Below are 15,437 nucleotides of genomic sequence, written 5' to 3'. Positions count from 1 at the left end.
TTCTGTATCAATCAGTCTGTCTATACAACCTCATTCAGACACTCGAGGATCGACAGGTTCACTCGTGCATTTAGCAATACGCGAGTGCACGCAAAAGTTGTCAAGAATTTCTTGCTTCTAGCAGCCAATGTGCCACAGATTGGCTGCAGGAAGCATTCCGCTGATCTAACAGGATCGGTGTCTAGGTTTTATTGTATAACACGTATTCACTTTCTCCTCAAAGGCTTAAATCAGTGTGTCATCCACAACAAAGCCAAGAAGGTTAAGCCCTGTGTTTTGTAAAAATGTGATGTTATGCAATAACTGTTATTTCCAATAAACATGTATTAAATCACAAGCGCTTTGTACTTTCTAGAATTTCTTCACCACAATGCTGATATATTGCATGAACTTCCTCCATTTAAAGTAATGTTACAATCCCAGGTATGTGACTTATGTGCGGGCGACACATTCAAGGTTATTCCAATGCGCTGGCCTTGCGCGGCGATTCCTGTGAACTATACTTTCGGCAAGGAATAAGCGCGCTAATCTCGGCAAGAGGTGGTCGCAAAAACCGTTGCTGTGTCGGCTGCGTAGTCGGTGCTCGCTGTTTCCATGTGGAATGAGAGCAGCGAAACGTTAAATTCTCTCTGCATCTACAATGTAGAGAAAGAAGTCTGGTCAGATTCTAACGCATTCAAACGCTAAGGCTACGCGCTACCAAATCATTTTCCCGCCCGGAGGTATCCAGACGCCGCGACAAACTAGGGCGCCCTAAACGGCGCCCCGGCCGGCAGCGCCGTCACGCGGCAGGAACGCGTTTTGGGGCCAGCTACCGGAGGCCGGTCTTCACACCTCCCCATTCTAGCCACCCTAGTAGAGGTTAGCTGGCGGCACACGCCCCCTCACCTGCGTGCTGGAAAATGGGTAGATCACCTTAACCGTTGTAGAATAAAGTTCATTCTATCTATCTATCTAGCTTGTGAAGACTAAGCGCGCTCCCTCCAAATCGTTTTTCTTTACGAGGCTTCACTCTGTGTTATTTAGCTACAAGAATTAAGTGAACGTCTGCAACCAATTTCAGCAGCCCTTATTTTGGGGGATTACCTATCCTGTCTTTTGAATGCAAAAGAGTGTTTTGAATGCAATAAACACAAAAAGCACACTTGTATATAAACCCTTGCAATGTGCCATATAATTCATTTCGTGGTAAGGCACAACAGTGCCAAAGGAAGACCCCATGAAAAATGGACTTGGCAAAAAAGGCATAGAAGATGTGCATTTTTATTAGTTATTTACAAAGAGAGAAGCAAAATGAGAGCTTTCACTCGAAGCAGATACATAATAAATATTGCCAGTCCATAGCAGTCACATGTCAATATACGATTGTAGCCCCAAACCCACATAGGGCTTGGAAAATCCTCCATGCTGGCAAAAAAGTAAATGGACAACACGGAACGAATCTGTAGCTGCACACCATAAAAGGTTCGTCATATTGCGGCAGCCCACGTATGCAACAATCATATTCGCCACTCCAAGCTCAAGGACATTTCAGGGTGCATAAGGATGCTCCTGCTGTCGTATATATTATTACCGATTATTTGTATGCACTATATATTCAATCTGCAAATAAATGTGAAATGTAACAACATGATGGTGACGTGCCTTACACTCTGGCATGTGCGTAGAAAAGGAGAACTGCCTTGTGAACTATGCTAATGTACGGCATGCGAGCTGTGAATGGTGTTTATATTTTGCAATGAGTTAACATGTCTCAACAAAACACACTGATGCACATGGATTTTCACAATTTCAAAACTTTTCCATGTTACAGGTATGGAAATGATACCAGTTCTGCTTTTTTTTCATTCCAGATACAGAAATCATGCAGAATCATGAGAATGCATACAGGTGTGTTCAGTAGGGATGCATTGGCAGATACTTTCAAAGTGTATGCTGATACACAATGCTTCAGGAAACCACAAAAAAAATAAGGCAACCTTGCACAAGATTTTTGTTGACATAATTTGCCCAGCTCTTCTGTAATGGTTCTACAAAAGCCTACTAACTCTGATAATGATTATGTTCATCACTGACTTGCAGTGATGCATTTAACAAGCAATAACATACTGCATGAACTACTCGACGCAAGACACAGAACTTGTTCTGAACGATGTCAGAAAGCATTATTTTTACTCCAAGTCATACTATGTCATATTAACCCTGTTATGTACACTTTAAGCAATTTGAAGGACTGTGTAGTGAAAAAGCTATATCTCATCATAAACATCAGACTTTCCTTCCTTGTTTCCATCTCTCTTGTTCCAAGTTTCTAATCCTCAGGAAAATGGAAAAAAAAGAACATTCTTGTCTCATCAATACTTTGTACACAGACTATAACCACAGAAGAAAGAAAACAAGACACTGCGGTGAAAAAAATGCACTTGGGCCTACACATTTCCAAACCTGACCATACATCACACCCCCAAAAATCTTGGCAAGAAACCAAAATGTACACGGTACACTCCACACCTTTGCTCGTACCCAAGAGGTGTGAAAAAAAGACTGGAAGCTACAATGATGCTACGATAGATGAAATGATGAGGCCGCAAGCAGCCATTACATGAACTCACTTTTCTCATGTGCTGTACATAACTTGTGCTGCATGTTACATTATACATGTGAACCACATGACGTGGCATTCATGTGGCAACGCCAGCTATGAATACGGCTCACACTCGAGTTACTCGTTATCTTAAAGCCTGCATATGAAATGCTCCTGTCGACTTGGCCCGATTCACGCAACTGTGCACCCAGGACGTTTCGAGCTTAACGTTGAGCAAGAACTGCTGCAACACGCAGTGGCAATGGTAATGCTCTCTTTAAACTTTGCAGCTTAAAAAACAAACAGCATTTCCAGATTCATGAATGCTACCTCCACTTGAAGTTCACTCCTACTTGTATCAGCTGTGCTGAGGTCAGCCTTGACTGAAGTAGTGATGGCAATTCAGCAATGCTTCTAAACTGCTCCTGCACTAAGCATTTGCATGTTGATTGCATAATACACACTTGTGTGCCTCCCTTATGCAATGCCCTCCAGGCTCTTAAGGATTAATGAATTAAATGGAATGCCCCCTTACCTCCAACACCTTTGAGCACATATTGAAAGTGTCCAAAAGCAAAATTGCATGCATATCGTAAGGGACAATTACTGAATCGTAGTAACCATATGGATTGGTGCCGGATGAGAAGGGGGGGGGGGGGTCAATGCTTCTTTTTACTCAGCAGATTTGAGAGTGACATTACAGTCAAGCATATTTCTGAATACAGCAGGCAGTGCTCCGCAAACGTCCTAAATATACAAAGCGCACGGTATGAGCCAAGACATGCTCCACAGTATGTGTTCAAATAATTTCATGCACACACACAGCACACAGAACCATGCAGCTGTCAACTGATCTAGCTGCATCGAAACATCAATAAGGTAACAAAAATCTTTGTCTGATTTAAAAGCAAAAAAATGAATAGCTGTTCCAAAAAATTTATGAAGACGAAAAGCTTCCTACCAGGCCTTGGCATGAAGGCCAGTATTTCAATGTGTATAGCTTAAGTTGCCACTAAAAATACGAAGCAAGCCCTCTTGATTTAACAGCTTCTTTCATATCTGCGGGCAGCTGTAACGTCTCTTGAGATACATTCAAAGTGCTTTATGCACAAGTGCAGAGTGGATGTGTTCTCATTTCAAAATTTGCAGAAACCAACACTTCAAACGCACTTTTACAAACATGCAATTGCGTATGCTTCAACGTGCATTCCAGATGCCATGAAGTAACTGAGTGAAATGTTAAATGTGAAAAAAAAAAATAATGCACCATGTTTACATTGAACAATCGCAACCTACCATGCGCCACAAAACGCGCAAGCAGTTGGTAAAACATTGCAACGAATGTAAACAGTGCTAAAATAAAAAAAGCAGTCTCACTTTGAACGGTAAGCATGGTAACATAAAACAGCTGCAAACTTCTCATTCATTGTTGACACGATAAAAATAACAGCAGATGCACGACAAATGTGAACTAATAAGCGCATGTCAGTAACTCCACAAAAGACACCGTCTTGCACTCAACATCTACAACCTCTGACCAGACAAGCAAAACAACAATATCCATTTATGTGATGATGACCTGTTGTTACAAATGCCTATTTCATAGCCTGCTAGCAGACAAGCAATGAACAGACCTACTGCTACAAGCAGTTTCATCATTTACTGCCAGTGAATGGGATAGTCTGCACCAAACTGTTGAAAAGTATGTGCACATTTGGCAAAGTTAACACGCACCGGGATATATAAGCTCAACGCAACGTGCACTTTGCGGTATAAAAGCTCGCAGAATATTGCTTGATTCATTTTTCATTCACCTTTAACCATGCGCTTTTGATTGAATGTACAAATAGCTGCAGACAAAAGCTGCGCCCCCAGAACGCGCAATATTAATGCAGCAGGCTCGTAACCCTGTCGAACGAATCACAACAAAAGCGTAACAGTGACATTCCTCATTTCCATACTAAGGAGGCTAAACCATTAATGCACAATTGTTCCTCCACTAGCTGGCAGTATACATGCTACCCGACATTTGCCAAGACAAACAGGAACGAACGTACCAAAAAAAAGAAAGCACAAAACATATAAAAAAGAATGTCTAGCTCATGCGTTGTCTTTCGAGGAAACTTCGATCTCACCAAACATAGCTGTCAGTTCCCAAATACACAATCTCAGTGCAGTAAAAACAAGAGTCACTCTTCACAAAAAACACCCACTCCGTATGCAGGTCATGTCGATATGAAAACCTCTGATGAAATTAATGACTTGCCCAGTGCTAAGCACGCAACCAGTGCTGGTAAAAAAATTTAGCGCAAAAAAAAAAAAAAGCTAAAGACAAGCAATGTAATATGGCAAATTGCCAGCATGCTTTGTCACTGCAAGTGAACATATCAAGATGAGCGTTCAAAAACGCCACGCATTTAGGGCCTTAACGTAATCATAAAACACCGGAAGGATAGCTCCATAGTTTGTTTGCACTCCCGGAAGCAAGCACGCAAGAAAATTCAAGCTCCCACTTCGTCACAAATGCTACTTTGCAACTGTCTCTTCAAGACACTAGAGCAATGTAAAGTTAACTTCCAGCCAAAAGAGGCAGTTATAATATAATGATCCACAACTATCACTATAAGAAGCATTATTGCAATAAAGGATTGCAGTGTGATACATAGCAAGCACACATACTAGAGCGTAACCACAATTATCATATCTTGCAGTGACAGCATCTGCTGCTCAAGATGAAGAGATGTGCGAAGTGAAAACTTTCTCAAATATTCAACTGCTGCGAATGCTTTAGCTATGCTTCGTGGCTTTCATGCAACAATTTATTTGTCTACTGCATAAAACTGCCCCTGGAAAACAAAGTTCTGGCATTCTCAGCAAACTTTACTCACATTGGGAGTGAATGGGCCTTGTAAATACAGTCCATCCCTCGACTCCATGGCAAACCGTGCCGCAAGTCACAGAAATGGCATGCTGGTGCGAAAAATGCCGCATGCAAATGTACAACACACAGCTATAGTCAAGTCACCAACATATCAGCATCAGTTTTACATATCAGCATCATGTACAGAGGTGCGTCACAATGACTGCGCTAGTGTCACAGTTGTGTCACACCTGGCCGCACCACAACTGCTCGTGCAACAAACACTTTGAATACTCAATCCCAAAATTTTTCGGTGAGGCTAGAAATTAGAAATGTACACACAACACAGATGTAGCAAACGCTAAGAGCACGGTCACAACCTCAACCCTTCGTAGACATTTTCGCATGCCTCGTGTATTGCTGTTAAGCTTACCTTTTTTTTTTTACATTTATCACACACTGAGCCCTTGCGAACACCCACGTTCAAACCAACAGGCACACTCGAAGTCAAAATGGACTGCAGTACAAATTGCCGATGTGGATGGCTTTACCATAGCACCTATGTTGTTTCGTACGAGCTACTACGATGTGGAACTTCAAAATGCAGAATCACAGACTTTTCTCTCTTCCATTTAAGTCTACATGCAACAATAACCACAAAAGCCATAGTCAAAGCCAACAAAAGATCCCTTTGTAGGCAGTTTCTTTGTTTTTTTTTTCAAGGTCCATTAGGACAGTATATTGGCCTCATGAGCCATGGCATTAAACAAACAATGCAAGAAATACTGCAAGAGTATACAAAATTGTCTGCATTAAACCTGGTGCCATTAAGTGCAAAAAAATTTGAAAGCTTTGCACAATGGCAACTCGATGATGCTACAACTAGTACTCGCAACATCTCCGTGCAGAACCATCATAACAGAGCACGACAGGAGAGAGGCTGATTAAACGATAGTTGCACAAAGAAGGTGCGATTCCTGGTAGCAAACGTTCACACAGTGGAGGAGACAATGTAAAACATAGTTGGAACTAACTTAATTGTGATACTGCCATACTTAAATTCACGGTTGAAAACAGTTGCTGCTTAAAAAAAAAAGAGAGAAAAGAATAGTGGCTTCAGATGGTGACAAAAGTGAAGAGAGACCTTCAATTGTGCAACACACAGCAGTCATTCGGGACAATCTAAGCTAAACCTGCCACTACATAATGTGGGCCTAAGCTGACCTGCACAAGGCAAATCGTGTGAGAGCTCTACAGAGTTTGTGGTTGAGGCACGTCAATGATCAATGTCTTCCCACCTAACTTGTTCACTAAGGACACAGAAAAGAATAGCACATCTGTCCTTCCTATGAAAATGCTATGTACGAGCCTTTGTCAAAAGACAATGCTGCCAGGGGCGACTGCGTCAGTGAGTACAGTCGCTGGACTGTGCCCATGCGGAGTACCTCAGAGCTGTGATCATAAACTGAGTAGTTCCATTATTTCTGGCGAAAGCTGTGCACCAAGCACCTAGAGTCAAATATTTTTTTTTAAAAACGAAGGGGGAGGGGGGAACCATACTGAAGACACCATTTGTGGGGATCTTAACAAACAGTGCTCATGAAATAACAGCCCACAGTGTGATAATTATGAGGCAGTGATGTCATCCAACGACAGAGTGAAAAGAAAACAAGAATCGCATGCGCATGGGGTGAACGGTGATGCTGAAAACGGACTTTGTCAGATCTCGCAACACAACGTGCAACTTAAATTTCGATGGGAAACCAGACAATCCTTTCAATGGTGCAGTAGACAGTGTACAATTACATCCTGACCGTGATACGTTAACATTTTATTAGACACGTATATGCCTCAACAACCAGTAAAACGATAGCCGCTACCTCCATTTTCCAAAACAGATGACAGTAACAGTCAATGCTTATGTCTGCACAACATGAGTTGGTTCAACGATTATCAAGAAAGAAAGAAGAAAAAAAAGAATTGTTGCGATCCTCGAAGTAGCTACAAATTACTTAGCCCACAATAACCACCACTAGCCGTGCAAGCATGCTCATACGATCTTGCTAGATACAGTTGCACTGACTTTGCAGCGCAAGCCGATTACAGCACTGAATCGTACATCTACATCCAACAACTGCAGATACAACTGCTTTCACTGGCAGCAAGCAACGCAAATAGCTAATTTGATTAGGACCGACAATCACCGGTTGCAATCAGAATAGAAGAGACAGCGGGAGCATTTTTTTTTTTTCAGATGCCATTCTCTCAGCACGTTTGCATGAGCCTCACTCAGCAAGCGGACTACAGCATCCTCCCACATTTGCCTCCATCGACTGCCCACACGACAACACACTATGACACGCAATGCAAATGACGGTCACGACTTCACAAACAATAGACAATCACAGGCTGTGAACACAGATGACAACCGAATTGCCTTTTGCAAGTCACCCTCTGCATGTTCGATTCCTTGAGCCACATTCAGGACCGTTTCACTACTGGGAAATTCCAACGCCCTGGCTCCTCGGAGCCAATCGAGACCCTCAACAGGGGAGGAATTTTCCGGTGTGTTGAAACAACCGGGACGGCTTTGTGTCACTCTTGACATGTTGTCCCGTATCGTCCTGGGCGCAGAGGTGCAACGCCTTGTCACGTGACTTCGAAGCGTGCGGCCCAACTGTTCCTCTTGGTGCCCCTTGCAATTTCAGATGACGGCCCACTGAAGCACCGCGCAGTCCCGTCCGCCCAGGGAGATGAGGCGGTTGTCGTCGGGCAAGAAGTCCACCGCTGTTACGTGACTGCTGTGACCACCATACATGTGGCTCAGGCACTGCATCAAGGCAGAAACAGGGGAAGCGAGCCATTAACTTTCTAATGCATGCGATTATTCAAAACTCTCGAATAAGAAATCGAATATCGTCCCGTTCGATTCAGTCTTGGAATTGAATACCCACTATTCGTAAGTACTTGAACAGTTTTTGAATACCATTTCAATTCTTCAAATGTGTGTGATCAAACACGAATGGATGGATGCAGCATTTGTTACAACAAAGCTGGCGGAAAGCAGACTAAACATAAAATTGCAGCAAAAGTACGATAAATTCTATCCCTGCAGCCAAAGCAGCCAGAAAATACAAGAAGCTACATAGTGGAGCGGGCTAGTCACTCAGGGACCCAGACCTTACTGGCTAAATAGCAATCCTTCACAACCTCCGGAGGGTCTTCAGTAGGCAAACAAACTGCTTATTTGTTTCTCATGCTCCATTAGTACTTTCAATGAGCAATGCTTCTCAATGTCCAATGTAATAATGATGGAAACTTGCTAAAGCTGTGAAGGCTAGCATGTGAACATTATCTTATATTAATGGCGAAAACAGCAGTTCATTATTTGAAAACTATATCTGAAAGGTATTCAATATTTGATTCAACTCACTACTGGCACTATTCAGTTCAGTCTCAAAAATTGCTATTCGCATACGCCCCTATATAATTAAGGCTGTGTTCAGGATAGTTGCAACTACATTGACATCAAACTTCAAGTCCATTTCCTCACTAACTAAACCAGTCATTACGAGTGCTTATTTGTAAAATACATGCACACTTTCAAAGACCAATGAAATTTTGTGAACCTCATGGCATGGTTCCTTCACACTATACTGCAGAAGGAAAACAATCACGAAAAAAAAAAAAAAAGGAGGAAGTTTCACTAGATAATTTTGAAGCCAAATAAAAAAAATGATAAAGTAAGGCTCTTGAGAAATTGGCTCGCACCACGTGATAGGAAGGTGGCAATTTTTAGCCAAGCTCTCGCATCGCAGAAAGTAGAGTGGAAAGTGCAATGCCAGTCAATTAACTGTGACGCAGGTGTCACTAAAAGCTACCATTAACCAACCAGTGCCTTGAATGGTCTGGCAACCAGGTGCAGCTCACTTCTCAAGAGTTGATTTGCGCCAATGGGCGCCAAAGGAAGGGAGAAAGGGAGAAAGGGCTGGGGAGGGGGGGGGGGCGTGTCAAAGGAGGCTGCCTTGCTGAGGCTAGCTGCACTGACATCATGCTCCTTCCTAGATTTTTTTTTTCACCCTTCCTTTACGGAGACAACGGGGCCTGCAGGCTTCAATGGCCTTTGGTTTCAAATGCCATTTGAAACCAAAGGTGCGCCATAGTTAGTGTTTAGCCTACTGGTGGTATCCTGTACAACTATGTGATGATACTCGACATTATAATTAAATATCAAAACAAATATACATGGCAGAAAAGCCTTCACAGTGTGGCAGAAGGAACTGCAGAATTCTGAATGGTCAGCAGGTTCTAAAATATAAATTTAAGTACTGATCTGGGCAAGTTGAGCTCAGGTGCTCCCTTTAACAGTGGACCTCACTATATATGGATAACCAGGCATAGCATTTTTAATGCTCCTCATGTGGAGAGCAAACAGTAAGTAAAGTAGATTTCTTTTCCCTTCTTTTCTTTTATTTTATTTTTGAGGTTAACTGGTGCCAAGTTCAGGCCTTTGCAGCTGAGGGCGTTCCATCATTTGGTGCTCCATAGTTTCAGTGTACTGTACTTCTGTTAGGCCGAACCTTTGGTGAGAACGAACTTCGCAAGTCTTCTCTGAGGGCGAGCACCTACACAACAAGTGAGCAATAAAGAACTGCTCCACTGTTTTCTTGCTGTCTTCAAAGCAAATTTTATGATGTGCCAAAATTTGCAATCAGTTTTGCCCTGAAGCAATTCTGCTATTTTTCTTTAAAGAACATTTTCTTCTCAAATGCTAGGCAAGAACAAATCTATCAATCACAAAAAGAAAGGAAAGAAAAAAGAACCACAGCGTGGAGGGGTATTCCGTTTCACAGCACTTCCATTTAAAAAAAAATCATTAAATTATGGGGTTTTACGTGCCAAAACCACTTTCCGATTATGAGGCATGCCGTAGTGGAGGACTCCAGAAATTTCGACCACCTGGGGTTCTTTAACGTGCCCCAAAATCTAAGCACACAGGCGTTTTTGCATTTCGCCCCCATCGGAATGCAGGCGTCATGGCCGGAATTCGATCCCGCGACCTCGTGCTCAGCAGCCCAACACCATAGCCACTGAGCAACCACGGCGGGTACTTCCATTAACACTTGTATAGCCTGTGTTGTTTAGTCACCCAGCTGTTTAGGGGGATGCTTTTAAGCACAATGTGGTTGAAATGCACCAGCAAAGTGAAAGCAACCTGCAGGTGTGATGACAGGGAACTGACAGTGCTCACAGGAAATATAAAACAGTGCTGTTTTCTTCAAAAGCAGCAACCGAGACAAACCCCAGAAAGCAAGACGCTGCTACCACGAGAAGAACATGTGTGTGCACATGCCAGTGTTGCAAAGCCACCCATGTCCCCCACTTGCAGGGACCTTATAAGGTGCATGCTACAGTATGAAACCCTTGTTTCCCCAGCGCTTGCCTGTGTGCCTCCATAAGAACAGTGTTTAATACATCTATTTGAAGCATGAAACAGTTTGCATAGGTTTTTCACTGGCAGCTACACAAATGTAACGCAGCATCTTCCCATCTTGCGCAAAACTGATCCTAGAGGCAGTAGCAATTCGGCAACAGTGAATACACACACTGAAAACCAGAAAACTGCGTGAAGAACCCTTGACAGCCATATTCGCTGTAAGAATTTGCAAGATTGGCTGTTCGAAGCCTTCTCACGACAACAACAGCCAAGAATAGGACAAAATAACACCACATAGATGGGGCCCTTCAGGTATTAAATAGATAGATAAATAAATAAATAAACTGGGCAAACACACTAACCTTGGGCTGGGAGGCAGGGTAGGAGAAGACCCTGACTTTGCCGAAGTCATCACCGGTGGCAAGTAGTCGGCCCGAGTGGGAACGGGAGCATGTGTTTATGTCCGTGCCATCGGCATTCTCGGGCCAGATGCCTGCAACAGCCATGGAGAGAAACGAGTTTTATGTAAAACACCCTTTACCTCAACTGCACCAAGCAGCTGGGTGCAACGAATCACCACCGGCCTGACATTTACTATCGGATGTTGACATGGTGAGCAGTCAGATGTTGCCAAGAATTACACAACCATTCTCACACTCCAAAAGCAGATGGCAAACTTGCCAAACACATGCTCTGTTTCAGTAGTTCCATGCAGCGGAGCGAAGGGTACGCGACCTGCAAGCGCAGATTCTTGCACAGTGAAATGCAGCGCCGCAGCTCGGAACCCGTCAGACGACTGCATGACCTTGAAAAGCGGTCTTGCCTGCAAGTATTTACTCGGAAGTTCCTGTAGCGGTCACAGGGCAGTTTATTGCACGATTTTGCTTCGTTCTTCAATAAAATATTTATTGAGGCATTATGATACTAAAAACCGAGTTTGTCACTTCTCCGAATGAAAACGTACAAAGAAAAAAGAAATAATGCAACGCCGCTGTACAGAAATGAATTTGCATTAACAAGTACAAACAATTAATTGATTTGACAGAGGCTAAAGTCATATTGGTAGTAGGCACAGCAACAACGCTGCGGAGGACTCCCTCCTGGGTAGCGCTTCGTGCTTTGCCAAAATGGAGTCCGCAGACTTGCTTGTGCAGTATCGTTCCGAGCTGCTCTTTTACGTCAAAGAAATGAATAAGTTGGCATTGAACATGCTTGGAACAGTGTGGAAGGAGTGCGGTAAACATGCACCAATTATAACAAAGAAAATGGCTGGACTTAACAATGTCAGCGAGCGCACCGTGTACAAGTGCATGTTACGAGAGGCATCAAAAGATGGCCACCATCCTGTGCGACACGCTGGCCAAGTGCTCCTCGTGAACCCCACTTCCAGTCTTGGCAACGCTTCTCCTCTGTACCTCGAAATATCATGAAGATGCATGCCTTTTTGGTGTCGAAGCAAATATGGTACAAATTTTCTACAGCTGCTATCACAACAGTTGATCTCGCTCCACAAGTACAGTCTTCGTACATGCTGCTGCAGGCTGTCCTGCTGCGCTCACCGCTAGCAGACGACAGGGCGTGGAAGGGCAGCTTTAATATGTGTTCGCCCCCTCTGATTGGTCGAATAACCATGTAGCTTCCACCATACTGCATGGAACTGCAGAAACAGAGCATAGGAGTGCAAGCAAGCCTTCATGCTGCTAAGTCTTAGTAGACGTCGTTGTCGTCTGCTAGCGGCGAACGCTGATCAAATTCGTGGACAGCTATACGAAGTAAGGATAGTAGTTTTATCGACCGTATACACTTGGAAACATTCGATTACTAACTGAATTAACAAGCATGGTGCCAGCGCCCGCAAGCAAACATGAACGTATCACACTCGATGGGTGAGGCCAGTCGTAAAAACGCTCGTGTTAGCAAGCGCGGAAGCACCGCTGCAGCACTCGCCGGTAGCAGACGACAGAGCGTGGAAGGGCAGCTTTAAGATGTGTTCGCACCCCCCCCCTGATTGGTCAAAGAACCATGTAGCTTCCACAATACTGCATGGAACTACTGAAACAGAGTATAGGAGTGCAAGCGAGCCTTCATAGGTTGACATGTTTCAACAAAAAATAAATTGAGAAAATGAGGCTTCTGTATAACTGGCTGTGCATATTACGAATGACATGACTGATGCAGCCAACAATGATGTCAAGAAAGACAAGCTTGTCGCACTCACCGTACACGCTAAAGCCAATGGTGCATGTCTGCGTGTGCCACTTGAGGTCTCGAGTGATTGACATGTTGGTGACTTGCCGACAGACCAGGGCATTCCCTGCACACAGGAACAGAAGTCGGGATGAGCTACAAGTGAACAGATTAGCATTCCCAGAAGAAGTTGTTTTATTATGTCTACTGCAGCGCTAAGGTTTCCAGCACAAATTTCCAAATATCACCACCCTGAGCTGCCCACATGTTCAACTACTCTTTCCCTGGTTTTGTTGTCCCAACGCTGTTTTCATCCAATATAAATAATTTTTCAGGACATTTGGGACCTTTCCTTGCCTTAACCACCTAATAACAATTGCCAATGCTTTTGTTTTCGTTGTTGTTTGTTCAGTGATACTGACGGCCCCTCCGCAGTTTTGTTCTGACATTCTGCATCCTTTATCACATGCAACTCCGACACTGTTTCCTCCAGCCAAAAGTCAGTTTATAAATGCCTCCAACTGCCCGGTACCAATAGCTGTCCTGTGACCACATGTTAGTATTAATATATTTCCGCACCACGGTACTGCTGACAGCGACTGACAGCAGCAACTTGCTGATGATTTTCCTATGTCCATAACACAGTTCCATAAAATCTATGCTGGCAACCATGGACAAAACTTGTTTGTTTCTGTGCGCGCTGACAGTCGCAGTGTGGAGACGCCTTTGTATGCTTTCCCTGAAGCATGGTGTTTCCTACTAAAATTACTAGGGGTAACTCTGGCGCCATGTCCATCTTTATGCTTATGGGTTTAGGTGTCCCTGTGGCTTTGTTTATTACACATTATGCGCCTTTACTGGCCTAAACTTCAATGCATGATTGCAGGACTGCACGGCTGCTGATTGCACGAAGGCAATAAGATCATGCCCCTATGCACTAACATTGCGTACCAGTGCATTCATGAGGCAATATTTTGTGAAATATGATCAACTTGCAAAGACCCCGAAAACCCAGAAGGATGAAGTTTAGACAAATATTCGCACTATGCACCATTGCAATGTTGGCTGTACTATTATGCTTGCAGCTCCCAATGGCACCACATTTCACTCTGGTAACTTTTGTAAGAAACTGTCTGCTGAAGCACTCCCCGAGCTTACTGCTACCAGACTGCAAATAAAGCCACCACTGCCACATTATGGTCATTAATGCTGCTGCGGCAGTAAACAATAAATTTACTTGACACATTTCATAGTGTGAAGACCCTTTTCTACGTCGAGCCCTGTATTAATTCCCGATGTATTCTCGTATGTTTAGTATACCATATTTACCCCAATCTAATGCGCACTTTTTTTCCATAAAGAAATGGGTGAAAAAATCACAACTGGATACAAAATCAGAACCGCATTTACGACATTGGCAACAGCCTACCGTCAGAGCCATCCAACACAGCATCATCACCATCACAAAATAGCGACAGAGCATGTTTTCGTGAAAAAGTTGCTGTGTTTTGTGCTTGACTACAATCTAGGGCAGTAGTCTCTGCCAATAACTTTTAGAGATACTATCACCTTCGCAAGATTTTGTACGACTCGGCGCCGGATTCATGGGCGTATACGACCGTCAGCTCAGTAATGCGCAAAGTTGGGTGAGTTCGTGATTAATTCTCATACCGTGTTGCTGAAGCAGAGCATCTGACCAGGTCAAGGCGGAGACACACAAGAATACACGACACTCGCTGCACTCACAACAACTCGCAAAGTAGTACTGCAAAGAAGTACTGCAAAGTAGCACTCCTACCAGGAGTGCTGTCAGCCACATACTTCCACAAGTCACATGCAGAGCCTTGCAGAAGTGACAGCAGTATCGCTAAAAGTGACTGCTTGAGAATACCGTCCCCGTATGCCTGCACCAATATCTAAGGCCAATGAAGCGATGACAATGTGCTGCTTTCATAATACAAGCTCATTTTAAAAAATGTCTCTTCTGTGAAGGTAAATTGTGCACATCTTGTTCTTTTTTCTAACTGCGAACATAGGGGACATGCTATACAGCGAAACCTCGTTCATATGTTATGGAAAAAAAACTGTGAGAAGAATGCACTAACCAGAAAAATGTACGATCTGAACTAACTTACAAAACTTAACAGACTCAACTGTTCTTGACATCTACTTAATGCGTGGCGTCACGCAGATCGTTGTGGCACGAGACGACGACGCACGTCGAGCTGGTGGTGCTCCGGCACCCCAAGACATGTTTTGTTGTTTTCCAATTGTGTGGTGTTTTAAGAGGGCGACGGGAAACCAAAGTGAAATCAAGCTGGTGGGCGACACTGGATGCCGCCGAAGCGAAACATGCTGTCAACATCGCG

At 43.6% G+C, this 15,437-nt stretch overlaps 1 protein-coding gene across 8 annotated transcripts in view; it reads right to left on the bottom strand.

Moving 5' to 3' along the window:
• Nucleotides 1-1,244: 1,244 nt before the first annotated feature.
• LOC142587619 (echinoderm microtubule-associated protein-like 2) overlaps nucleotides 1,245-15,437 on the bottom strand; it is a 159,762-nt gene continuing 145,569 nt past the window's right edge. For all 8 annotated transcript variants that reach the window (XM_075698767.1, XM_075698766.1, XM_075698768.1 and 5 more), the window contains 3 exons: nucleotides 13,100-13,195; nucleotides 11,244-11,374; nucleotides 1,245-8,274 (listed from right to left, as the gene is read on the bottom strand). In XM_075698767.1, coding sequence (XP_075554882.1) covers nucleotides 8,149-8,274; nucleotides 11,244-11,374; nucleotides 13,100-13,195 — 353 coding nt within the window. In that variant the 3' untranslated portion in view covers nucleotides 1,245-8,148. The remainder of the gene's footprint in view (nucleotides 8,275-11,243; nucleotides 11,375-13,099; nucleotides 13,196-15,437) is intronic.

Source organism: Dermacentor variabilis, chromosome 7 (assembly GCF_050947875.1).
Source record: "Dermacentor variabilis isolate Ectoservices chromosome 7, ASM5094787v1, whole genome shotgun sequence".
In the NCBI taxonomy this organism is placed as follows: domain Eukaryota; kingdom Metazoa; phylum Arthropoda; class Arachnida; order Ixodida; family Ixodidae; genus Dermacentor; species Dermacentor variabilis.
This window is presented reverse-complemented; position numbering and strand designations above follow the sequence as displayed.